The sequence below is a fragment of the Fusarium venenatum genome (genome assembly GCF_020744135.1).
Source record: "Fusarium venenatum strain MPI-CAGE-CH-0201 chromosome Unknown EDB82scaffold_4, whole genome shotgun sequence".
Lineage (NCBI taxonomy): Eukaryota > Fungi > Ascomycota > Sordariomycetes > Hypocreales > Nectriaceae > Fusarium > Fusarium venenatum.
Window position 1 is genome coordinate 3149587 of NW_027072132.1, and position 26281 is coordinate 3175867.

General features: G+C 49.7%; 8 protein-coding genes across 8 annotated transcripts; 4 read left to right on the plus strand and 4 right to left on the minus strand.

Moving 5' to 3' along the window:
• The first annotated feature begins 959 nt into the window (after nt 1-959).
• On the plus strand, nt 960-2841 carry EDB82DRAFT_514026 (CDP-alcohol phosphatidyltransferase-domain-containing protein). The gene is made up of 3 exons (XM_025737964.2): nt 960-1506; nt 1567-1943; nt 1997-2841. The coding sequence occupies exons 1-3, from the start codon at nt 1341-1343 to the stop codon at nt 2384-2386; spliced, it is 933 nt and encodes a 310-aa protein (XP_025592772.1). The 5' UTR covers nt 960-1340; the 3' UTR covers nt 2387-2841.
• Nucleotides 2706-2930, plus strand: EDB82DRAFT_514031 (uncharacterized protein). The gene has a single exon (XM_065608948.1). It carries the CDS (start codon nt 2722-2724, stop codon nt 2890-2892), a length of 171 nt encoding a protein of 56 aa, XP_065463333.1. The 5' UTR covers nt 2706-2721; the 3' UTR covers nt 2893-2930.
• Nucleotides 2931-3138: 208 nt separating this feature from the next.
• On the plus strand, nt 3139-4487 carry EDB82DRAFT_514032 (signal recognition particle, SRP19 subunit). The gene has a single exon (XM_025737966.2). It carries the CDS (start codon nt 3538-3540, stop codon nt 4348-4350), a length of 813 nt encoding a protein of 270 aa, XP_025592773.1. The 5' UTR covers nt 3139-3537; the 3' UTR covers nt 4351-4487.
• Nucleotides 4488-8783, minus strand: EDB82DRAFT_514033 (dynein associated protein-domain-containing protein). Its single transcript, XM_065608949.1, has 2 exons — nt 8257-8783; nt 4488-8208 (listed from the first exon to the last, which is right to left on the minus strand). Exons 1-2 carry the CDS (start codon nt 8653-8655, stop codon nt 4624-4626), a joined length of 3984 nt encoding a protein of 1327 aa, XP_065463334.1. The 5' UTR covers nt 8656-8783; the 3' UTR covers nt 4488-4623.
• A 455-nt stretch (nt 8784-9238) lies between these two features.
• Nucleotides 9239-11730, minus strand: EDB82DRAFT_313633 (uncharacterized protein). Its single transcript, XM_025737968.2, has 2 exons — nt 11197-11730; nt 9239-11058 (listed from the first exon to the last, which is right to left on the minus strand). The coding sequence occupies exons 1-2, from the start codon at nt 11510-11512 to the stop codon at nt 9353-9355; spliced, it is 2022 nt and encodes a 673-aa protein (XP_025592775.2). The 5' UTR covers nt 11513-11730; the 3' UTR covers nt 9239-9352.
• A 1416-nt stretch (nt 11731-13146) lies between these two features.
• EDB82DRAFT_561636 (RuvB-like helicase 1) lies at nt 13147-14900 on the minus strand (the record flags this gene model as incomplete). Its single annotated transcript, XM_025737969.2, has 4 exons — nt 13147-13462; nt 13542-13873; nt 13934-14701; nt 14757-14900. The coding sequence occupies 4 exons, from the start codon at nt 14898-14900 to the stop codon at nt 13330-13332; spliced, it is 1377 nt and encodes a 458-aa protein (XP_025592776.1). The 3' UTR covers nt 13147-13329.
• Nucleotides 14901-15780: 880 nt separating this feature from the next.
• EDB82DRAFT_514050 (uncharacterized protein) lies at nt 15781-20424 on the plus strand. The gene is made up of 3 exons (XM_025737970.2): nt 15781-19633; nt 19684-20093; nt 20144-20424. Exons 1-3 carry the CDS (start codon nt 16247-16249, stop codon nt 20259-20261), a joined length of 3915 nt encoding a protein of 1304 aa, XP_025592777.1. The 5' UTR covers nt 15781-16246; the 3' UTR covers nt 20262-20424.
• On the minus strand, nt 20425-26144 carry EDB82DRAFT_467835 (transmembrane amino acid transporter protein-domain-containing protein; the record flags this gene model as incomplete). The annotated part of the gene is made up of 7 exons (XM_065607920.1): nt 20425-21658; nt 22300-22886; nt 23048-23207; nt 23721-23778; nt 23819-23981; nt 24030-25852; nt 25892-26144. The coding sequence occupies 7 exons, from the start codon at nt 26142-26144 to the stop codon at nt 20443-20445; spliced, it is 4260 nt and encodes a 1419-aa protein (XP_065463335.1). The 3' UTR covers nt 20425-20442.
• Nucleotides 26145-26281: the final 137 nt, after the last annotated feature.

Sequence of the window (26281 nt, forward strand, 5' to 3'; positions counted from 1 at the left end):
CGACTGTTCATGGTGCACACGTCGGAGAATTGTCAAAACATAGATGCATATTAAAACTAGGACGATGATAGTCCTCAGCATACTGTGATTTCGCTTTAAATGGGCCAAGTCGTCTTAGATAAAATACTTTTCTGAGACTATCCCTGCTGCCACATCATAGCCTATCCATATGCAAAGATACGTATCCGTATTCTTTGATGAAACCCTTCCCCAAACTTGCCTCAGCTTGATACAGGGTTTCACAATTCTCGTACGGGATTAAGCAACTCCAATATTCTACTATAGTAAGCGTTATGCTACTCTGTAGGAAGTCCGTGCTGTGTGATGTGCTATACCATGACCCTGAGCTGTCATGATAACCTTGACCTTTCCGTGGTGCCCATCATAGTTATTACTTAGCCGCTTACACATCCTTTACCAGATGATTTGCCCTGCAATGTCTGTTCTGGGGCATTACCTCCCAAGGTGTAGGGGCTAGCTCCGTACACTGGAGATCTTGTTCATTGGTAATAGAAGTCATGATACGCGTCACCAGAGCATGTGCTGCCAATTTACCAAGCCGAGGCTAACTTCCTTCTCTGGCACATACCCGACATTGCAATAGTCTTGATTCTTGGAATTGCCAGAGGTAAATCATACGTCTTGGGAGTTGTTCTCTGGTAGATTTGCAAGGAAACCGGTCTTGAAAGTGGGGGCCATCCCTCTTTCCATTTCCCAGGATATGGATGCTGACAATTTACCATGAGCGGATATCATTTCAGGGGATAGGTGTCAATTTGAGGAGCTCTTGGCCTTGTCAAAGCGGGCAAATGGCACATCTTGTCCATCAATTAACACGTAGCCAAGCTCTCAACGGGCCGTGTAGCGTGTCCGAACCTACCGAGAAACCCCCTGTAATTCACTTGGCGGGACCATCTCATCCAAAGAAATGGGAAAGGGAGCCTCTAAACCTGACTTGCGCCTACCTAAGCTTACTGCCTTCTGCCGTCATCACACTCAATGTAATTAACTTAACACTTTGCTTTATCCACAACGTGAAGCTCCCTATTTACGGGTTTCTCTTTTTTTTACCCTCCTCCTCCTTCACATCCACTCCTTTTCGACATCAACGGTTCTTTATTCGAGAATCCCTCTTCTTTGTCATCCCTTTCTCCGACCCCGACTACCTGACTTGACTGCAGCTTCAACAGCGCCAGTGATCCCTGCCCCTTTCGCAGAATCTGTCGTTATCTCGATCCAGATCCATACCAGACGATACATGATAAGCCACACCACTTTGGTATCGCGACAACTTGATTGAATCAGAAACTTAATTCATACAAACAACCCTCACCTTCACAATGAGCCCAAGAACTCGTCGACAGGCTGCAAAGGCCTCGAATACCTCTTCTTCTGATTCCGAGCCAGAAGTTAGATCCAACGGCAACGGTGTTGCCCATCGCGCTGCGGATGTTTCGGACGATGCCCCTCGCGAGAACATCTTCCTCTTCTACCCCAACATTATTGGTATGATAAGCTGAACCACTCCAAGGAATCCTATCAGAATTGCTAACAAGCGTTGTCTAGGATATGCGCGCATCGTTCTCGCCATCGCGTCCCTATACTACATGCCCCTCCACCCTCGCACTTGTTCTTTCCTTTACAGTGTGTCATGCCTTCTCGATGCACTTGATGGTTACGCCGCGCGTATCTACGAGCAGTCAACCCGCTTCGGCGCTGTCCTCGACATGGTTACCGATCGCTGTACCACAGCTTGTCTCATCGTCTTCCTTTCCTCGGCTTTCCCTCGATGGGCTATTGTTTTCCAGGGTTTGATTGCACTCGACCTTGCCAGCCACTACATGCACATGTATGCTACTCTTGTAGTTTCGGGTAGTAATGCCAGTCACAAGAGCATTGATGAGAGCAAGAACTGGCTGCTTCGCCTTTACTACACCAACAAGGTATGTACCACTAATACAGTTGCACCCAATTGTCATATACTAAGCATCACCAGGGTGTTCTCTTCGCCCTTTGCGCCCTCAACGAGCTCTTCTTCATTGCGCTCTACCTCCTCTGCTTCTCGTCTCCTCTTGTCTCGCCATACCTCATTAAGCCTATCGAGATTGTCGGTGCCGAGCTTCAAGCTGGTGCTCAAGTCAACACCTCGATCCTCGCTCAGATCTTCCCTGATCCCTTCAGCCCCGCTGCTCTCGAGCTTGCTCGTGCCAACAAGATGGACTCTACAGTGCCCTGGATTATTGCTGGTATCAGCTTCCCTTTTATGTTCATGAAGCAATTCATCAACTGCGTTCAGCTTTACAACGCCAGCCAAGGTCTGGCCGAGATTGATTTGAAGACTCGTCGGGAACAGGGCCTTCCTCGCCCCAAGCCTAAGAAGGCTTAAGTTGGGCAAGCTCATACTTTCATTAAATTCTATCTGACATCGGGAAACGGTTCGAGTGGCATGACCTCGATTTTTGTCTGCGGGTTCTACTCCAGACCTCACCAACTGTCGATGTATCTGACTCGGAGACATCTTATTTATAGTTGTCTGTGCGGTCTTCAGCTTGCCCTTAACAGAGGGGCATTCACTAGGGTATACTTAGGGTGGGCATTATATGGATTCCTCCTATACTGCATGGCTCGGCGTAAGAGGTGCGGTTTTCAAAGACTCTGACTCCGGAGGGAAGGAGACTTACTGGGTAAAAGTATTGGGAGAAGCAGCATCCTCACAACGATATGGAGGAGCTGCTAGGGGCGATAATCACGGGAATCTTGCTTCACTGGGATTTAGCGGGTGGAACGTATAGACTTCGTTGTTTTTTCTCTTTTTTTTGTTCTTTTTTTTTTTTTTTTTTTGTTCTCTGGCCGTCCTTTTTCTTCCCCTTTCGTTGGCCTATATTTTGTTAATAGTAGACGAATGTCGAATACACTCGCTGGAAACGAATATGATTCACTTAATCTGGCTTTACCCTTGTACAATGCTGAATGAACTCTCTTAATTCATAGATGTAAAATCTACTAATATACCTAAATAAGCGAGATAGTGAGGTATCTACTCAAATGGTTGCTGAGCTTATGTGATTATGAGAAGTATGATGTTTCTGAACGGATTGAATAACCTTGTCTTAACGATGTAATACGGTATCCATCGTCAATTTTTTATAATATCAAGGCTACGGCATTTACAAAATATTCAATAAGATTTTACCACATTTAATCATTTCCTTTTCTATATGAATATATGTCAAATCATCGATATGTCTAACTGCAGGCCACTTTATTTGCCTGCAAGTTACCCCACATTGAGGCTCATCCTACATCCATTCTCGACTTCATCAAAGTGCCACCTTCCACGTCCCACTTGTACCCCATATCTCTCTCTACCTACCTCGACCTTCACCAACCCGAGCCCATTGACCTCAATTATTGTTTCATTAGGGGGACTTGGTTTTCCATCGCATACAAAGCCACCACCGTGTGTACCACAGGGCCTCGATCGAATCTTCCTCCCATTTCTTACCCCTCCTCCTTTGATCCATCAAAACCGCAAAAATGTCCCACCCAAGAATAGAAGAGGTCTCGGACAGCGACTTCGACTCTGACCCAGCCGAGGCCGACATCGATGACTTTGCCGACTCTGATATCATGCGCCGTGTCGAACCCTCATCCGCCCCCAGAACAGCTCCTCCTCACCAGGAACCCGCCATCGTCCCCGCCGATGCTCCCGTCGGAAGCACCATGCCTGCTTCGGCCGATCGCTCTGCCTACGCCGATTTCCAATGCCTTTATCCCGTCTACTTTGACGCCTCGCGGTCTCGCGCCGAGGGTCGTCGTGTGGGCGCTGAATTGGCCGTCAAGGACCCTCTTGCGCGGGAGATCGCAAATGCCTGCTCGCGACTACGACTACCAACGTTGTTTGAGCCCGAAAAGGTGCATCCCAAGGACTGGGCCAACCCCGGCCGTGTCAAGGTTGGTCTGAAGAAGTCGTCCGGCCACCCCGTCAAGAACAAGCACCACCTGTACCGCCTCGTCGCCGAGCATCTGCGCGACAACCCTACGACTGAAGACAGCCCCGGTCTGCGTGTCCGCATGGGTGGTCAACTACAGCCCGAGCCCGGAAAGCCTTACCCCAAGCCTGCTGTGCCACGAGGATGGAAGATGGGTGAGCTGGTGCCGTACCTGAGCGCTGCCATGACAGGCGGTGGTGTTTCGGAGAACCTGTTCAAGGATATGATGAAAGAGATGCAAGGTGGTGGAGATCCCATGTCAGCTCTTATGGGTGCACAAGCAGGTGGCGGTGGTGGTGAAGAAAGCAGTGGTGGCGGCAAGAAGAAGAAGGATAAGAAGGGAAAGGGAAAGGCATGAGAGAGCGATATTCACGGCATGTAGAAGGGGGAATACGCTATGGTCTGGGACGTTAGAGATACCCAGGGATCCAGCATGATCACATATGAACAAAAAGATGAAATGATTCAAGAATTCAATTGAAAAAATTCCCCTTTTCTGGGAAATGATTTGATAAAACTTGCTACTATGTGGATTTGCTATTCGTTCGCTCTGATACGTACAACATCCATCAAAACTATTGAAACCAATAAATTCACCAACAAAATGGGTATGTAGTAATTCTATGACCAATCATACAGCCAAACGGCCCTGCAGAGCCTCCCACTCAGAAGAACCCACGATCTGAACCTCGCGTCCCGATCCAGGGACAATCTTTCCATTAGCAACAGGCAGCTTGATACGCAGACGAGCTGCTGCGGGTGCCCTCTTTCTCTTCTCGGTGTTGGCCGTCTGGCCCTGGAGGGCATGGGCCTTCTTGAGTACCGACTCTTGCCAGGCTCCCCAAGCGGCATAGTCTTCCATCTGCTTGGCAGCATGGTACTGTGGTGTTGATCGAGCAGGCTTCCAAGAAAGCTTGTCTTTAGGCAAGGTGGAGAAGTCGTACATCGATGCTGAGGATACCATCTTGACAAGCTCACCGAGTACATCCTTGCCTTCAGTGGCGATCATGTTTCGGCGCTGCTCAGTGACAGAAGTAGGCTTCTTGAGCGGCTCAGCCAGCCACTCATAATTGTGCTGCTCTGATGTGCGGGCACGGCGGTTGTCTTCACGCAAATATCGGACTGCTGATTGGAGACTCTCGACGTCCTTCTTGAGGGCGTCCATTTCGCGTGCTGTGGCAACGGCGCGTTCTTGACCAGCCTTGGCACCAGCAGCATCGGCACCATCAGCGTAAGCACGGCTATCGCTGGCGATCTTCTTCCACTTGTCGCGCTCTGATTCAAGGTTCTTGAGTTCACGGTCTTGCTTCTCGATGTCCTCCTTGAGACCTCCAATTTCTTGACCGGAAGCCTCAAGCTCTTCCTGTAGCTTAGCAATGCGGTCAATGTTGGCCTGAGCGTCACGCATTCTAGACTCGAGGGTCTCGATCTTGAGAACAGCAGTGCTGAGGTGCTCGTCACGCTGGGCGATTGTGCGACGAGCCTCGCTGTGTTCCTCCTTAAGACGGCGGAGCTCCTCTTCGGCGTCAACGGGAATGGTCTTGAGAGCCTTGAGTTCTTGAGACCGCAGTCGCCAGGGAGCAGTAGCAACATCAAATTCTTGGACCTGGTCAAGGTCGGTGGCGAGTGATGCCAGATCCGAGATTTGGGTAGTGGCATCCCGCAGCTTGGATAGGTATGTGGAGAAGATATCCGACTCGCTTGAGGTGCACACCGAGAGGACAGTCTTGTGAACAGTAGACTGGACCTCTGTGTATGTGAATGGCTCGGTTCGGCCTTCGTCAGCATGGAACAGGTTGTGGAGGCCAAGGCCAATTTGTCGTGCCAGATTAGCAAGCTCCTTGGTCGCCTCACAGCATTCGTCAAAGGCCTCATTAGTATCAGGCAACAAGGACAGAGATCGTGTCCTCAAGTCCTGGAGAGCTCGTACAGCCTTGGCAGCGATGACCTTGGCACCTCGAGTATTTGTGATAACGGCCTCGGACTTCTTGGAGAAGTGCTGAGCAAGCTCCTCGTCGTCGCCCTCTGCAGGAATCACGCGTTGCACAAGACCTCGAAGGGTGTTGAAGGCAACGGCCGCAGAGTCCAGATGGCTCTGCATGACGTTGGCCTTCATGTGGACATCATCCGCATAGTTGGCCAAGCTGTTTGAGATGTGTACCTCTCCAAGATGAGAAAGAAGGGCGATAGTGCGGTGAAGTTCATCAGCGCATGTCTTCTCCTTCAGGTCATCCCGACGCAAACCATCGATCCAGACGTTGAGAGCGCGCTCAACAGGCTCAAGTTCGTGCAAAGCGTTCTGATACTTGGAGAATTGCTCGATGGTGCAATGTGTCATGTCGTTGACAAAGCGGTCACACATGTTGGACACCCAGACGAGCTTGTCTGAAGCATCGCAACCAGCAAACACATCGTCCTCGTGTCCAGGATGGGGCTGTCCGTTGAGTCGCTCTCGGATGAAGCTGTTGAGGAGGTTCGCCTTGAAGGCCACACGACGGAACCGAAGCAGAGAAAGGACGGAATCCTGATCCTCCTTGTAGGTGTCGGGAAGGAAGAGCTTAAGAATCTCCAAGTGCTGCTCGGCTTCCTGGGCTTCCAATCGTCGAAGCTCAAGATCAATTGTCTTGACTTGAGCCTTGGATGCTGAGATCTGCAGCTTCATGTTGAGGTCCATCATGGCGCGAGATCGGTCGTTGAGCTTCTCTGACTCGCCCTCAGTGACAGCCTGTGAGGCTCTCATATCATCCAAGTCGCTCTGTAAACTCGTGACCAACTCCCGGAATCGTGAAAGAGTGTACTCCATATCCTCCAGTGCTTCTTCTTGCTGGCCCGCTCGTCGAGCCTGCTCAGCAATGACACTGTCCTTGAAATCCATTTCTTCCTGCATCTCCTTCTCATTCTGCACATGGTTAATCTCCAGTTCATCATTGATTTCCTTCAGGCTCTCAAGATCGTCAATGACAGCCTTTAGCTCTTCGATCTGCTCTGACATGCTCATGTTTCGCTCTGTCAGATCTTCAATCATGTCTTCAGCACCAAGTGCGTTGTCGAGTTGTTGGCGCAGGTCTTCAACAGCAGTCTCCGACTGTTCAAGCTTTTCTCGGCAGACAGAAAATTCCTCCTTCATGGTGCTGAACTCCTTCAGATCATCCTCCAATCCTGAGATTTGGTCTCTTAGTTCCTCTTCGGATGCCTGAGTAAGGTCGCGCAGTCGTAACAGTGCTTCTCGTAATCGTTCATTTGTTCGTTCCATTTGCAGCCAGCCAGTGCTCGCGCGGTCCTCGGGAGTCATTCCTTTGCTGTATTCTTCGTTCTCTTCCTTCAACACTTCGACTTCTAGTTCCATCTCTTCCGCCTTCTCCTTGAGAGCGTCTAATTCAGCTCTCAAAACCTCTGCCGTTTCCTCTGCCATCTCACGATCGAGAGTGGCCAGTTCTAATATGCTCTCATGCTCTTGCTGAAACTCTTCGATAGACTCTAGTCGCATTTCCGCTTCTCTCAACAATTTCTTCAACTCAGCATTCTCTTGCTGCTGGGGTTGATATTTTTGTTGCAGTTTTTGTATGACGTTCTCGAATTTGTCCCTCTCATTTTGCACTGTTTCGAGTTGCTTCAACTTGTCCCGATCCTCAGCCCGCTTACGTTCCAAAACCTTTAATTTGGCCTTGAGGTCCTCAATTTCTCGGCTTGCCGCCGTGCTTGCGGCAGGACGTGGCGCGCCAGTCGTGCTAGTCGCCGAGGGCTTCCGTGATGTGGGCGGTGTAGATTGTCGCGATGCCGGTCCTGCTGTAAGTTTCTCGAGGGCCTTTGTTCTTGCTTGAACTGGGCTTCTGGGTTGTGGTGAAAGAATGTCTCCATTATCTTTGGGGGGAGGCGAAATAACATCTTCTCTATCTGACGAGCCCCTTCGTGCTTGAGAATCGACAGATGTTCGTCTGGCAGCAGACCCTGGACGTGACGGTGCCGTCAACGACATGCGACTGCTAGTGGTCCTTGGCGGCGCTGCTCCAGGTCTCGATATTGTTGAAGATATAGATGGTTGTCTCGTTGTTCGAGCGATAGGTGGTGGAGGGCCCATAGATGTGCGACCTCCTCCAACTGAAGCGCGCGGCTTCGCTCCTACAGATGGGGCACGCGCGCCCGAGGGTGTTCCTGTCCGAGAGATGGAAGTACTCGAGGTACCACTCAGTTGCTTCGTAGGAGACTTTGTGGGGGACTTGGTAAATGTTAGCATTCGACTGAACAAGTATACAGCGGAACCTACCCTTGTGAGACTCGTCGGCCGGGCCGCCCTAGGGACCGGACTCGGACTGGGAGCATTCAGGCTCTTTCTCCTACCCAAGCCTGCATCTCCCGCCGCGCTTGACGCCCTTCCCGAAGCTGGGTTATAGCTACTCGGCCTCGAGGGCTTTCGAGCTGGTGGTTTCGGTGTTGGGGCTTGCGCTATAATAGTGGCCATCACAGGTTTGACAAACATGCCATAGCCCATAGGGCAATCAAAGTAACGCTCTCCCTGAACGCTGCCATCGTTTTTGCCCGTCTTCTCCTCCAATTCGACGCCTATCCACTCGCCGACCTGAAAGTGTGTAGCTCCAGCGAAGCGGACAATGGCTTTGCGGCCATCGTTGAGCTGGACAGTCTGCCCAGGCTTGAAATCTGGCATTATGATATATTGTCGAAATCGTGGGGCATCGTGCCGGCGCCGCTATTATAAAGTTCTTATCACGATGTCGTTGAGCTTGCCGTTGTTGTTGCGGGCCTGTTGTATGCACGGTATGGAAGTCTCCTGAGTCGCGTATTGATTAGAGGGGACCTCTAGCTGTTAACGTAGCGTCAGGTCCCCCAAGCCGGGGGCGCGTTTACCTTCGGATAAATTGCTGTGGCGGCAATCATTCCCGGCGGTTAGCGGTCCTCTCAGGTACGTACCGCGTATGCAGGGGTAGCAAAACTCTCAATCCACTGGCTTACAGGGGGAGCCAATAACTTCACATCGTCACTTGTAAGACGTCAGATGTAGGACAAAGCTTCAGACATTTCTTTATTCTCAAGCTCTGTTGGTTGCGGCGCTTTTCTGTTAGCTCGAATAACCCAAACTTTGTTTCCAATAAGCAATCATCGCTGGGAACCGTTTGATCAAACACTATGAGTTTATTGACACCGTTAACTCCAGTCCCCTCCCTGAATACTTGAACTCTGCTCCGATGTTGAGGAATGTGGTACTAAATAAAGCAAATTGTTGGTTCCCCCTTGTGCCTTGACAACCTAAGAAGATGTTTTGTAATGTTACTAATGCGACTTTAACAATAAGTGACCCCTCCAATCCATGCCAACTCCAAAACACCATGACTAACGCGCTACAATCATTGTGACTTGTCACGACTCTGTCGGAAGCTGCCGCCTCTTACCCACTCGACCACTTCAAAGGCTAGACGTCGCTCAGTGGCCTCATCCATGTCCTTGCCCACAGCGATTCTGACAGTCATAAGCCCATCTTTTATTTCGACTGATCCAAATTGAGCAATCTCCTCCTCCAGACTAGGCTTCACGTACACCACAAGGTCAGGATCTACAGTGCCACGCCAGAGAGTGGCCATCCATTGCCAGTGATCGACAGGTGCGTACGAATCAGATATGGGCACTGTACAAGCAAATTCGTCCGAAAGAGTGAGACTGAACCCTTCCTTGATCAGTGCCACAGGTGTCTTTGTCTTTGCGCCATCTCGGCTCCCCTTGGAAGCATTGTCCTCGTCCACAGAGCCGCGTCGAGAAACTGGGGACTCGGACTCCCTCTCCTTCTCACTCTTGGAGCTGGTCGGCGACCCGGTGTGACCGGTAATGTGCTTTACCATCTCTCGTGACTTTCTGTGCCAATGGATCATGGTTTCGAAACATGATGCCAATTGGGTTTCGGGATCCAGTGATTCTTCCTCGCTCCGAGAACCCCGTCGCTCAGTTCTTGACTCGTCATCTAGCTCCTTGCCCCATGTCTTGAGTACCACCTCGTTAGATAGCAAGAGGGTTCTCTCAACTAGGGAAGCAACCTGCTTCAACAGTCGCGGCTTTGGTCCCTCAATCGCAATTACAGCACCTCGCTTCTCGGCTCCCTTGCTACCAGGTTCAATAGTGCCAATCGCGGTACGGTTGATCTTGGAAAGGACCCCCAGCTTGCGAACGAACGGGATAGACATAACCATGGCCTCGACGCTTCTAGCTTGGGGATCCCGAGGGTGAGAGATCCCAAGCCCAGTAACTGGGGTTTGCAATTGTCGAATGTCGACTTCTGTTGCTGTTGTGGGCGACATTGGTCCAGCAGTCTGCAGAGGAGGGAGCCGAAGAGACTCATCGTAGGGGTTTCGGCTGCGGTATTCTTGGTCAGGCCATGGTCCTCCAGCTGCAGGTCGCGGAGGGGGAGGCATTGGACCAGACTTTGATCGAGGAAAGTGCGGCTCAGGGAGAGGAGTGACGGGATATGGCCGTGGGTGAGGCGCACCCATCGACATTGTTCGTGCTCCAGGTGAGGATACAGCGTGGTAGCCACCAGTTGAGTTGAAACGGCGCCTCTTCATCTCTGGAGTCTCGGGCCCATAGTCATCTATATCTCGGTACGCAGGTCGCTGCAATGGAAAACGCTGTCTCATAACAGGCAAGTTACCATAACTTCCACGGCGAGCTGCCTCTGCTTCCTCACCTCGCAAGCCTTGTGTGTATGGATACGGGATAGCTTTATCTTCTGGTGTTGATAGTGTAGGAAACGGGGTAGAAGGTGTTTGGGGAGTCACAATGCAGCGCAGGTTACACCTGGGACATCGGCCAGATTCGTCTCCTGACAAAGAGCCAGATCTGAGCCCCTGAGACTTGTTTCCACGTCTAGGTTGGTAACGATAGTCAGGGTACTGTCTTTGATGGCGTTGCTTTTCTTCGTCTGCCAGGCCCTTCCAGTTGTCTTTGACTTCTTGGGGTTCGTCTTTCCACTGCTCTCCAATGATCTTTGAGATGTCAGGGTTAGATAGATTAGGATTCCGAGCAACAACCTGAGCTTGATGATGCTGACGATATAGTATGAATGCTACATCGCGTTATTAAACAGAAAACATGAACAGACAGCACAAAGTTTGTATGGAAGGGGTACTGCCACTATCCACAAACTTCATACAATCGATATCGCGATGATGATATGAACTCAACAAAGAAAGATGCAACTCACCATTTCGAGGTCTGGGAATCTTTGGTACCGGAGCACAGAGACAAATATCTCTTGTCCCCTCATTACTGGCCATGCTGGTAGGCGTGCTCAACTGGAGCCTCTCAAGTCGACCGTAACTTGCATCAACAGTGTTGATGGAAGCAGCACGTTTTCTACTCAGACCAGAAGTGCGAGGACTGGGTGAGTCCGGAGTATCAGGCAAGGCACGAAACCGGGGTCTGCCGTAGTCATCAGAACCCATGGGGGAGGAGTGGGCCGGGGTCATAGCCTGGGACGGCGTAACCAAAGAGATGACCTGTGTCATTTTTGCCTTCATTGGGGGCTGTCTGTATATGACAAACTAACGGGAAGAAAGCAATTCAAGGTACTTGTCGATTGGGGATATGCTGACCTTGTATCCCTGGTGGCGTATAGTGATGTCGAACCAGCAGAAAGCCGATGTATAAAATGAGATGAGATGAAACGAGAGTTGATATAACGAACGGATAGCCCCAAGCAGAGGGCAGATTATATGAAGTAATGAGGCAAAAGCCCCGGTTGACACGATGATGCTCCTTGTTCAAGAAGATAATTTCGTCTTCTTTTTTCCCTCTTTTAGCTCAAAGAATATGGGTAAACAGATAGTTCTCGTCGTGTTGGGAGCGCAGTCTGTGCAGTGTGCCAAGCTCTTTGTGTGTTGACGGCAGCCCATTCAGTAGCCTCCAGAGAACAATGAAACTGCACCAGTGTCTTCTCTGAGTTCCTTTCACGGCCTAAACTTGGAAATTAGGCGCGCTTTCATTATCGTTTGCTCTCTTTGATCTGTCTCTTCTCCTCTCCCCTTCTTTTCTTTTCTTATCACTCCACTGCCCTGCTCTTGCGTTCACTGTTGTTTTTTCTTTTTCTCTCTTCGTTTGATCCAAGCTCTTCCCCACGGTGTTCCCTCTGCCGAAATCGGAATAAATTAAATGTTCTGATGAGCGAGTGGATAGCGTAAAACACCCATGCATGTTACGGTATTCTGCTGTTTGGACTTAAGCTTGGTCCTGCGTTTGATCTGTCGGCAACTATCTCTGCAGCCACTCATCCACTAGGAATCATACAGCGGCAGCAGGGAACAAGGTATATTCCACAGTCAGTTGCAGTACCTGGTAGAGTAGGACGAAAAAAGAGACAGGGTCTATTAGTGAGTGAAAGAAAGTGAATGTGCGAGTGCCAATGTGATAGGGCCCAACGAAACGGAACGGGAGACAAGAAACGCACAAAGGGAATCACTACTCACGGACTTTGCCATGATATATCACCTTTCCTCCCTTTTCTCCCTGGTTGATCTTTTTGTCTTCATTTGTGAAGCACGTCCTCTCATTATGATGTGAGTTAATACCGTCCACGCAAATAGCCCGGGCACTCACTCTCTCTCTCATCCTTACCCCTTGTCTAAGCCCAGCCTCTTTTTAACCTTGACAATGCTATGATGTGCCTGCTACCCTGTCCTGCGATGAGCTATGTTATGCAATACCGGAATGTGGACTATGTCTGGTCTTGGTCTGGGTCTGGAATGCTTAGGAGACTGAAACAAAGACAATGCCGTCGCCGAAATGATATGTGGTGCACGTGATGGGCAAACTGATATGTACCCCTTGTAGCTAACCCAATACAGAATATGGACCAACAATCCAAGGCTTAGAGACGGCAGCTGAAATGAGATGGGATTGGTGACGCAGGATTGCTGTAGGTGTGTCCTCCAATCCCATCCGACATCTTCCTTGGCCTGTGGTGAAAGATCAAAGGGCTTGTGGGAGGGGTCACTTTGTTGTTTGATCTGAGTCTGAGTCTCGGATTAGTTAGCATAGCATAGCATAGCATAATGGGCGGGCAATACAAGGGAGACTTGCTCAAAGGGAGCTAAACCGAGGCAGGAGTTTGCAAATGCCATTCTCGTAAACGATGTGGTCAATGTGAGCCAGCCCGACGCCAAACCTCTGTAGTAGTATTCCATGGTTCCCTATCAAGTACACAATAGCTAGAGGTCAGGTTTTTTCCCATCTACCAGTAGCCCCCTTTAAAAATAGTAATTATGACACGTCTTCCCACGCACCCAGCGCCTTTCAGACCGAAAATTCAGCTTCATCCGACTTTGCAGCCGTCTCCGTTTTACGCGAGGTATCCTCGTCCAGCCTCGCTGCTAAGAAGGGCGGCACTTCGGTTCGAATCAAGGAACAGGTCCTCGCACTCAGCAACATCCTGCACATCGATTTGCGAGCGGCCGTTGGCCTTAGCAAGAATGCTGTTTCTTCAGTCAGCCATCATGTCTCAGATCAACGCAACTCAGGGTCTCCCCTTTCGCCATAATGACTTAAACTTACCTCGAAGGGGTTAGGAGCTGCAGGCAATACCGCAGGCTGATGCGGACACCGTGTTCAGAGATCTTGTCAATGGCAGCATCCGACACTGAGACGCCCTCAGTTGTCGATCGTATCCGTACAATACGCTTAATTTCGTCTGCTTCATAGGGCGTTGTGGGGATGATGAGCATTCGTGCGAGAAAGTCAGATGGGATTCCGTGGGCTGCGACAATGTCATCAGTGCCTCTGATGGTGCACATTCCCCGGTTAGAAGCCAAGACCACAATGGGGGCAATGGGCGATTCGAGGGCTCTGTTCAGATAAGTGAAGCACTCCACGTCGAGCATGTGCGCCTATTAAGCATATTGTTAGCTATACAGTTCCAGGTAAGACAAGAGGGGTGGAAGTGTTACCTCATCGATGAACAAAACACCAGGCACAAGCTCAGCAACACCCTGGTCGATGTACTTGCTAACCACTTTGTTGATCTCGCTACGCAGCTTGTCCGTAATCTCCGTCATCTTGGGCTTCATCAGCTGGCCCATCATGCTCATAATATCTTGGCCGCCTTGGGGACGAGAGTTTGCCACATCCAAGTCATGCAGAGTAACATCCTGCACGATTTCCTTCTTCTTGTGCACCTCACCCTTGGGAATGGGCACATACTCTTCCGCCTCGAGGTCGAATTCCGTAGCATAGGCGTCAGATCGTCCAACTCGTTTGCAAGCGCCGGTGTTCGCTTCGATATAGATGACATCGCCAACCGTAACTCTCTCCTTCTGGATCGCCTCGTAGATACTAGGGTCGAGGCGAAGCTTCTTTTGTCCCTTTGCGCTCTTGAGTCCGATCAGCAGCGTGCTGATGGTCTTGCCGTAACCGCCTAGAGGGTTTTCAGCCTCCTCGGGTGTGAGTTCTGTGACCTCGCCTTCATACACCTCCTTCGTCTCTCGGACCTTGAGGCCAATGGCTCGTCGGAAGTTCTCCATCAACATCTCAGTCTTTTTTACTTCGGTCGAGTAGATTTCGCTGCCGACGATAGGGCAGAATGGGATCTTGGTGCCCAGCTCTTGGCTGATGGCGAGTGCCAAAGCTGTCTTTCCGGTTCCAGGACCTCCTGCGAGCAGAACACCTCGGCCAGCCATCTTCTGAGCTCGAATCAAGTCCACCACAACGCCACATGACTAAATACAGATAAGTAAGCATTGATTAGTGAAGCTCGCATGTTGCGATCCTTACCTCGCGCGCGGCTGCTTGGCCAACAAAACCGGCCGCCTGCTTCTCTGCATATCCATCGGCTTTCAAGCCCAAGCCCTTGATGTGAGTATGGGCAGCCGTACGGTTGTCTCGCTTGTTGCCCTTGACCTCGCTGATTTGGACCATGGTGCCGACAGGTGTCGAATCGATCGACTGATGTGTATATTTATATCGGTTTTATCGGCGCGGTTATTCGGCTTGTAGAAAGATGGTTTTTCTTGCGGGGTCGTTGAGTATAATGGTGATGGTTGGTGTCGCGAAAGCTTCTAAATATTTGCGACTGAAGCTGAGCCAACGAGCAGCTCTCAATACCAGGCGCGTTCGCGCTATGACGATCACGTGCAAAATCTTGGCCGTGGCTACCCTGTAGTGACTTCCATCCTTCTGTATGTCGAACCGTTTACTTTATTGGAAATAAATACCATTTATCAGATGGTATATGTGTTTTTTTACGTATTGGGTACTTGCGGTGGTTCTTTGTGATTAAACTACGACAGAATGATGAGGTATGATAGTCTAAAAATCCTGACATATAGATAACACATACAATTCATGATGGATGTATTTTATCATTAGACGTCACCATATGCTGCAAGAATAAGAAGGGTTACTATTTATTTCTGATATTAGGTAAAAAGACAGTAAAAAATCAACGTTGGGTTCTTGGAATGGATATTCCAGCTTAACAAATTGTCGGCTTAATCCAACTTGCCGTATTACTATTATATTTTACGACTTTTAGATGTTGTCTAGGCTGCCAGGATAGAGGTAGTTAGTTAGCGGCAGCTTCCACGTAATCTGTCAGGAACGGGCATCTATGTTAGCTACTATCACGCCCCACTAAGCTACTTAGAGGTACTTCGATCAAGGGGCATGTGCCGCATGTTGAGATGTACCTGCCCGAACCTCTAACTGGTAGTGGGACACTTTGGGAGGTTGCGCCTCCCAAATGACGCTTAACTATAGCGCACTCAGGCTGCGACAATGGTAATGCGCTGCCCGGTCTTGAAATGATCTGTCCCCTTATGAGCCAAGCAACGAGTCACCTTTTCTCAACGAACAAACACCTACTGTACAAAAAGAAACAAACATCTGGATTCTGTTCCACTAATTACGACACCCGTAAACCGTACGAATTCGCCGACGAGACGACCGACCCGTGGATTCCTTTGCGACTTTGACCCTGAAATAAATGCGACACGGATAAGAGACTCCATACCAAAGATTGACGGCAGCCAACGACACATAGGCGAATAATAGAGAGACATAATCACATTCTCATACTCAACAACAAGAGCAAAGGCCTAGGGTCTTAAAGGACGGCAAATACGAATCAAAGGAAAATTATAGCTCTGTCACATCACTGCCACAGCATGTCTGAGGAGCACTGCTAGCTTTCCATCTCCCATAACTTCACCACTTCCACACAACATCTATTCTGTACCTCCCTATCAGCAGGAGCGTAGCCAGGGATGCCGCCCTTACAACAATATCGACCTTCCGACCCACCCGATTCGCCTGCGAATGACTCCGATTCCGATCTCGATCTCGATATCCAGGAGCTCGACCCAATATCAACCACACCAGCCCCAAGGGCTAATAAAGAGCATCCTTCCACTGAGCCCGAGACTTCGCGGATAGCCCTGAGAAACCTGCGTATGGGTGGACTGCGGCGTGCTGGAAAGCGGAATCGGGGGTATGGTGATCTCGGTCGGGATAGAGATGGGAACGACGAGCACTCACAGGCCTTACTGGGCGACCATAACAGCAGCACGCCCCAATGGTCAGAAGGAAGTGGCTACAATGAAGATGACCAGCCATTACTGGGAGGCCAGCCTTCACAGGGTCGGAGGTCCATCAACTCGGATAGAGTCTCCTCACGGATACGACTTCCCAGTTTCATGTCAAATTCCAAGAAACCAGACCCGAACGACACGGAGGACCGAGAAGATGATGATCCCTCCTCATCCCGCCATGTTGCCGTAGGCTCAACCCAGCCCGTACGCTTTCCGAACAACATTATCTCAAACGCCAAGTACACCGCCTTGACATTCCTCCCAATCACTCTCTACAACGAATTCTCCTTCTTCTTTAATATGTACTTCCTACTCGTGGCACTATCGCAGGCGATACCTGCCCTGAGAATCGGTTATCTGCTCACATACATCGCTCCGCTGGCATTTGTGCTTTGTATCACCATGGGAAAGGAGGCGTTTGATGATATTGCTCGGCGGCGAAGAGATACTGAAGCCAACTCGGAGGAATATAAAGTCATTGTCTTCCAGGATGCCGATTTAACGCAGACCCCAGTTCGCCAGAGAAAACTGCTAAAGTCGGAGGTGTTACAGAAACATTCAAGAAAGAAGTCGAAAGGAGCACGAGAGAACCTCTCTGATATCCTAGAAGAGGAGCACGTCGAGGCGCCACCCCCATCTTCACGAGCGGTTGAGGTCAGCCGCAAGTCTAAGGACTTGAAGGTTGGCGACGTCCTCAAACTTACAAAGGGCCAACGTGTACCCGCTGATGTTGTCATATTGAAATGTTTATCTTCAGAAGCGCCCGCGCCTGCACCAATTCCCGAGGAGCCCGCGGAAGAAGAGACTTTGTTAGCTTTCGATGGCGAAGAACCACAAGGAAAAGGGAAACAGCCTGCAGAAGCAGCTCCAGAGCAAGAGGCAGAAAGTGGACCAGGAGGTGAGACCTTTATCAGAACCGACCAGCTGGATGGTGAGACGGATTGGAAGCTCCGACTTGCTTCACCACTCACGCAAAACTTACCGACTGAAGAGTTCGTCCGTCTTCGTATTACTGGCGGAAAGCCAGACAGAAAGGTCAACGAGTTTCTGGGTACGATTGAGCTGGTCGAGTCACGGAAGGATGCTTTGGCACATCATGCAACAATAGGGGAGTCTGATGCATCTCATACGGCTGCCCTGTCGATCGACAACACGGCTTGGGCTAACACTGTCATCGCCTCCCAAGCCACGACCCTGGCTGTCATCATGTACACTGGTCCTCAGACACGTTCCGCCCTTTCTACAGCTCCTTCTCGTTCCAAGACTGGCTTGCTGGAATATGAGATCAACTCCTTGACCAAGATACTGTGTGCACTGACATTGGCTCTCTCAATTATTCTTGTCGCGCTCGAGGGTTTCGGTAATACCAAGGATAATGTTTGGTACGTCAAGATCATGAGATTCTTGGTTCTATTCTCTACTATTGTTCCCATCAGTCTTCGTGTCAACCTTGACATGGGCAAAAGCGCTTATTCTTGGTTCATACAACGTGACCCCGGTATGCCTGGAGCAGTCGTTCGAACAAGTACCATTCCTGAAGATCTTGGCCGCATTGAATATCTACTCAGTGATAAGACTGGCACATTGACTCAAAACGAAATGGAGATGAAGAAAATACATGTTGGAACGGTGTCTTACGCAAACGAAGCAATGGATGAAGTATCAGCCTATGTCAAGCAAGGCTTTTATGTCCCGCCATCGACAGATCATGCCTCCCAGAACATGCTCATCACTCCTTCATCTACGTATTCCAGTTCTGCAAATACTGGCACGACACGCACAAGACGCGAGATCGGTACTCGTGTTCGTGATGTCGTGCTCGCTCTTGCTCTTTGCCACAACGTTACGCCTACTGTTGATATCGAGGATGGTAAAGAGGTTACTGGATATCAAGCATCTTCGCCTGATGAGATCGCTATCGTCAAATGGACAGAGTCTGTTGGTTTGAGACTGGTGTATCGTGATCGTAAGAGCATGATACTGGAATACGCCAACAACAAAAGGCCGGTGGTTCGCGTGCGGATTCTTGATGTCTTCCCTTTTACTTCTGAAGGTAAACGTATGGGTATCATCGTTCACTTCCACGAGGATGTCAGTGTTAAGAACCCTAGCCTGTCAAGCGGCGAGATCTGGTTCTTCCAGAAGGGTGCTGACACAGTCATGAGCTCTATTGTTGCATCAAACGATTGGCTTGATGAAGAGACTGCCAACATGGCACGTGAAGGATTGCGCACTCTTGTTGTTGGCCGTAAGAAACTCTCCTACGGCCAGTATCAGGAATTCTCTTCTCGATACCAGACAGCATCGCTGAATATCAGCGGACGTGATGCTGGCATGCAGCGTGTGGTATCTCATTACCTTGAAAACGAGCTTGAACTCATCGGTGTCACCGGTGTCGAGGACAAGCTCCAGAAAGACGTCAAACCCTCCTTGGAGCTTCTTCGCAATGCTGGGATCAAGATCTGGATGTTGACTGGTGACAAGGTCGAGACTGCCAGGTGTGTGGCGGTTAGCTCCAAGCTTGTGGCGCGTGGTCAATACATCTACACGGTTTCGAAACTCACGAAGAAAGATAATGCTCAGGAACATCTTGACTTTCTCCGAAGCAAGACAGATGCTTGTCTGCTCGTGGATGGCGAAAGCTTAGCCCTCTTCCTCACGCACTTTCGCCTCGAATTCATCTCTATCGCCGTTCAACTACCTACCGTTGTTGCCTGTCGTTGCTCGCCAAACCAAAAGGCCGAGGTTGCTAAGCTCATCCGCGAGTACACAAAGAAGCGTGTGTGCTGTATCGGTGATGGCGGCAACGATGTTTCCATGATTCAAGCTGCTGATGTTGGTGTTGGTATTGTTGGTAAGGAAGGTCGACAGGCCAGTTTGGCAGCCGACTTTTCGATCGAGCAGTTTTGCCACCTAGTCAAGCTCTTGGTCTGGCATGGTCGTAACAGTTACAAGCGAAGCGCTAAACTTGCGCAATTTGTTATCCACCGTGGTCTGATCATTGCAGTATGCCAAACTATGTATAGTATCGCTATCAAGTTTGAACCTGAGGGTTTGTACAAGGTAAGTTCTATTTCGTCGTGTCGTTCTATTCGCGTGGCTAACACCTATAGGACTGGCTCCTTGTCGGCTATGCTACTGTTTATACTGCAGCCCCTGTCCTATCACTTGTGCTCGACAAAGATGTTGACGAAAACCTCGCCAACCTTTACCCGGAGCTTTACAAGGAGCTCACGACTGGACGCTCCCTCTCATACAGAACTTTCTTTGTCTGGGTTTTGGTGTCTATCTACCAAGGAGGCATGATTCAGGGCTTGTCACAGATTCTCACAGAAGTTGATGGCCCCAAGATGGTTGCTGTTAGTTATACCGTCCTTGTCCTCAACGAACTTCTCATGGTAGCCATCGAAATCACCACCTGGCATCCCATCATGATCATCAGCATCATTGGCACTTTCCTTTTGTATATTGGCTCCATACCGTTCTTGGGCGGGTACTTTGACCTCGAGTTCTTGATAACTTGGTGAGTTACCTCTTTTCCGTCTGAAGCTAAGCTTACTTACACCATTGTAGGGGATTCGTTTGGCGTGTACTGGCCATCGGTGCTATTTCCCTGATACCGCCGTACGCTGGCAAGTTGATTAGGAGGACAATGAAGCCTCCGTCGTACAGGAAGGTTCAGAATCATTGAGTCGTCGTCATGTCATGGGCTTGGAGTTTTGTGTTGGTGTTGGATGATCACGTAGACGGCACCACTGTTACCACTAGTATTACGGGTTTTATTTGTACCATCCATACATAGATGATGTCTATGTCTCTTTATGAGCGCCTCCAATTTTACAAGAAATTCTACATGGGTTTTCTACAGTGGCTCACATCTTGAGAACTAACCAGTCCCTTGCCAAAGCAGGGTTTTGCCTTTGCAAGTGTCCAGCTACTCCCGCGATTGGCCCTTGTGTTTGTTGTCCCCCTAGCCAAATCTTGGGTCCAGCATAATGCTCGATAAAACCATCTGGGCCAGAAACGATAAATAAATTCTTTCCGGTTGTGGTTCCTTGACGCAGTTCGCAGACACAGCCAGATCCCCCAGGCAGCGCGAATTCAGACGCGTGGACGTGCATCGCCTGGTCGTGGAATCGGCAGCCCGCGTTAAAGGAAGCTACAGTTCCAGGCGAGGTCGTAATAGTGCCATTGATGTCCTTGTCCTGGAAACGAGTTCCCTCCTCGTCAACAACGACTTGGATTCTCAGACGATCACCATAAGTCTTCTTGAGATCCTGTAAGCGTTGAGTCACAGGGCTAGGACTCTCAACCTCGAGACCTAATGTTGTCGGCTTCTTTTCCTGCCAGAACTTCCATGACGATGATTGCGGGGGAGTACTGTTTTGTACCTCCTCTCGCTTCCTCACAGCCCAGAGCAAATCAACACTTGACCTCTCATTCGCTTCCAGCACGGCCTTGGCTGCTTGAATACCAGGGACAACACCCGTTCCACCGGCAAGAAAGACAAGGCGAGAGTGCTCTCCCAACCGCTCAGCAAGCTCAAAGCCCACATGAGGACCACGCAGGAAAACATCATCGCCAATTCGTCTTCGGCCTAGATAATTCGACATTTCTCCGTCGCCGACAGTGCGGATGTAAAAGCGCAGCGCACCATCTGTTGGATCCTCGCTAGATAGTGGTGGGAGAGGCGTGTAGTGTCGCGAGATTTGCACCTCGGGCTGCTTGAACTCAACGGACCATAGAGGGTTCTTCCATTGACTATTTGAAGAGTTGAGATAAGGTAAGGAAGGATTCGGTGTGCGAGGAACGGCGGTTATAACGAATGAGGCTGGTGAGATGGCCTCGCGGGCCGTGATGGCGTAGGGAACGAATGTTATGTCATTGAGAGTATTCGGTCGAGAAGGTGGTGTGAGAAGATAATAGCCGCCGCTCGCGAGAATTACTCCAACGAATATCAATGAAGGGAATATTCGTGCTTGAAGAGGAGTGGAAAAGTTTGGTTTGTGAGAGGTGTATCGTCGGGTTGATGCGATGTATAAATTTGATGATGTTTGGAGAGTTCTACTTTGTGAAGCAGATAGTTGACTATGTAGTCGGCCACATCGAGTAAGAGTTCGGCCGGCATATGTTCCAGTTCGTGATAAACCTGGGAGCATCCTTGCTGTAGTTATCATCATGTTGAGTCTTGAATGAAAGCCCAGTTTGCTCAGAGATTTTTCGCGTAATAAAGAAAGTCTGATATTCGGATTCAAAAAACAGGACGCCGAAAGGTAATGCGATAAATCTATGCCTTTGGAAAGATTATTTATTCCTTATGGCCGAACCGTCATCAAATATCAAGAGGCTTCTCGAGATTCTTGTTACAAAAAGTCAGGATGAATTTCCGATCTGGGTCACGTGGGACCTTGAATCGCCTCAACTGAAAGACATCGTCATTGACGAGCATAACTCCCGAATGAATGGTGAGAGTATTCTGTAACCGATGACTCCATAGATGCAATTAAATATGAGACTCAATGTTGCCAGAATCTACTATATGTCTACAATACCTGGGTATCCAGCGCCCATCATCTATCCATCTATGCATAACGCTATCTTACACTTATATCCTCAACATCTTTCGCTGAGCATCGATTCCCCCTCTAAACATATCCGCAACCACATTTCCCTTCAAGATAGTCTCTTTCACGATGCCTTCGACATTCTTGGGATCTACCCTTCCATACCATATCCCGTGTCCAGCCAATGGATGTGGCTCACTGCCCATCTTTAGGTCAGGAGGTAGATAGATGATGACATTGCCTGCAAACTTGTGCCCACCGATATGGCTGATCATCCCGATCCTAGCTGAAGTCTTTTCCTTACCAGCTTCGCCTTGTATCCTCTGCGTGTCATTGAGGTTGACCTGCACAGGTCCATGTAGAACATCAAATCCCTCTTTCTCTAACTTATCCTCAAATTCGGTTGCTAGGACAGGGGCCATGATGCCACATCGCGCATCACGCCCCGTGTGCCCGCATATCAGCACCAAAACATCGCGAACATCTTGGACTCCGGGGAGAAGTCCCTGGTAACCCTCTTTGCGTGTCAGGCGGTCTCGATGTATAGGCGAGAGGCCGTCGTGCATGGAGTGAAGCTTCTCAGGGAGTAAAAACCCTTTGGCTAGAGCTTCTACACTGTCAAATGACACCCGAGGGAGGAATGGGATGTATTTGAAGCTTGGTAGTAGATAGGCAGACGTTGTCTGGAGCTGAGGACGTGGTGATGTAGAGCTAGGAAACGAAGAGTTGAGAACAGAAATATTGTGAAACGGCTAAAAGGAATTAGTAAGATAGTTCACATGTAGCGCAAAGAGATACCAACATCGCTATAAGTTCCACCCCGACCAAACAACTCTTTAAGGTCCGCGGCAAGACAATCACCGTCGTTATCGTCCTCTATCCTCGACGGCCAGTCTGCATTTCCAGTGCACACAAGCACATGTTCGGCATACCCAGCAATTGCACCTTTGAGAGGCCCCTCACGATCTAGAGGTAGATCATCAGGCATCTTTGGGGGCTCAGCACAACCGCATGTTGGCTCTGGACATGTTGGAACAGTGTTGAATGGTGGTGGAGGCGGAGGTCGTGTTTGCCTAGTACTTTGGGCGTATGCTCTCCGAGGTATGAGAGATAACCTGGAGATGTATCTCTGTGTGAGGTTTATTGACGGCCGCCAAGACATGGTAAAAATATGGCAAAATGAGATTGTGGTTGTGTATCTCGTGAGTGAAACTTCATTACTAAATCCGCCAGTGACTAAATAAGAAAACGAATAGACCGAATATCGCGGCCGGGGTATTGCGATATATCATCATCGTTTTTTAAGATCCCTAAGACATTAATCCCCCACTTTCCGGAAGACTCGGCCCCCCACGCCCAACTATTAATAACATGCAAAGTTGCGTCAACCAAGGCTTGAACAATAAAGTTGAGAGGATGATTTGTCGCTGAAAAAGGCATGTGTTGTATAGTGAAACTCGAAACTAAACTGGCTAATACCCTCCAATCCAACTCCCATCACTAACCCGTTCCAAATGCTACGTACAATCTATTCAATAACACCGCAATGCAAGCTCTTAAATATGCAATGAAACCCTATTCAAAACACTGTTATACCAAGCCTTGCGGCTCTCTCACCTCTCAACACATACTCCACACCATATACTGACAATGAACTAGTCGAACTCTTAAAATCCCGGTGCACCCTTCTGGTCGCAGTATCCCGGATGTTTAGGATCAGCGGTGGCCCAGCTCATCGCAGTAAGAGTTGTCGCATAGGCCATCGCAACAAATCCAAAGATACAAAGCGCAATATCGGCCACTCTCCAAAACTTCGTACGGGCAATGGCCTTGTAGTGAAGCATAGGCTGAGAAAATTAGCAAAGTACGCACAAACGGCAATTGTTATTACTTACAGGATAGATAAAGACGAGAGGGATGCAAGCAAAGTTACCAACAAGCGCAACAAACTTGTCCAGGTGGTCGGCTCCAAGCCAAGCAATGGATGCGCACAGCATCACAACAAAGAAACGGAAAACGTTCTTCTGCCACTTGACCCAAGGGTTGTACTTGCCACTGCGAGTGAAAAGCTCTGTCTCGGCAATACGGATAGCAGGGAAGATCTGCAGCGGTGTAGACAGCAAGATAGCGACAGAGTACAGGAACTGAACACCGTTAACCATCTTGTTATCCTGAGGCAAGTTGAGCAGTACGACAGTCTCAGTGTGAGATCCATATGCGGCATATGAGATGGCACCCATGCCGATGAAGAGGACTGTAATGATGATCATGACAATGAGAAGAACGCGAGGGAACTTTTCCGGATGCCTCATTGACTCCTGGACAGGGATGATGAGACCGATTCCTTCAAAAGTGAAGATGGCGGTTCCGATAAACAAAGTCCAGTCCTTCTTGTTGAACATAATGATGTCGGCAATACCATTTTGGTTGAGGGTCAAGATATCGTAGTAAAGAAGATAAGCCAAACCAATCAGAATGAAGGCGTCTGCGACCAGAGCAGTAAACGCCAGCTTTCCAATGTCTCGCAAAAGAGCAAAAGGTAGGAAGATGATCATCTGGATAAGGATGAGCCACTGAATGCTGATGGAAGATTTGCAATCGGAGACAGCCCGCACGAAAGCCTGCAAGTTGGCAGCCGTAAAGACAGTATAAGCCGCTACGAAACCGATTTGGCTGATGACAATGGAGCTGAGGATGAGAGTACGCATTTTCTTGCCATACAAGGCACCACCTAGGTCACCAAAAGAACCGCCGATCTTGAGCTGTGTCTTGACGAGAAGCACAAAACAGTAGTAACTCAGGGCAGCGACTCCGAAAAGGATCAGGTTACTAAAGAGCATACCTCCGTTGAGATACGCACGGGGCAGGAAGAGGACACCAGTACCAACAAACGACTTGAGAAGCAGCAAAGCGGCGTTCATGGGACTGTTGTTACCACTACCACCACGAACCTTGCGCTTACGTCGGCGTCTTGACGGTGTCAACAAGGCACTATCTTCCATGGGCTCTCGCTCGTCGTCGGAATTGTATTCGTCGGTATCTTCTCCAGATGAGAAGTACTCGTTCGGTCCGAGGTTTTCATCATCCTCTTCGAGCTCTTCACCGGCGAAGTGCCCATAGATGGACAGAAACTCGAGGAAACTCGACGTGAACAATCTTTGCTGACCGGGTGCTGGAGAGTTGTGGCCATCCTCTAGATGGCCATGGGGACCAGGGCTTTGAACAGACCGGCGAAGATGGTTTCTTCGGAAACCACCAGGGACCTTTATCGAGTTGATGTCGAGCACTTCGGTTTCTGGCTCGGGTCGTCCGAGGTCGAAACTCTTGCTGCGGTTGTATTTCGCTCGTGCCTCTGCCTGCTCAGTCCACTTGTAGATGCCTCGGGTGACATCACCTCCTTGTAGGCGCAAACTGGAGAATTCATCATCATTCAAGCCAGCGCCGCCAATATCGGCTGGCTGTTTGCCCTTTGTGTTGCCTTGGATCGAGGACTCTTCTGAAGTCGGGTTCTCGTCAGTAGGCTGAACCAGATGGCGCTTGATGATCTCAGGGTCCTCGTAAGGCGCACTAGTACCCAGCGCATTCTGAGAGCGTGAATTGAACGAGCCATAGTTTGTCGGTGTCCCCGAGTTTCGAGCGCCCAGAAGAGGAGATTGTGAGCGAATCGGAGGAGTACTGACACGAGCAGCAGGAGTACCATGTCGTGGAGGAGACTGGCCTAGAGAGTTGGAAAGAGCGGCAGCAAGAGCAGAAACACCAGGACCTTGCATACTGGTGCCAGTGCCAGGAAGTTGGCTCAGATCCTCAAGGTTCTCGGTACGCGAGGCAGCATCGGGTCGAGGAGTGCCTCCCACAGGAGGTGTAGTTCCAAACTGGTTGGGAATGGGAGATGCCAGACGCGCCGTCAAATCTGCTCGAGGAACCGAGGCGGAAATCGATCGGGGTCGGAAGCTCGAAGGCGACGAGGACCTGGGAGGTTGATCCGATGGGATTCTTGATGGGGATGCCATCATGTACTCGATTGAGAGTGGGACAAGCCTTATCGCATAGTATGTACAGCGTCGACAATGATAGTTCCGTGTCGCGCAGAACGGTGTTGACGCAAGATGCAAGCCGCTATATAGATGCCTAGCAACAAAACAAGACG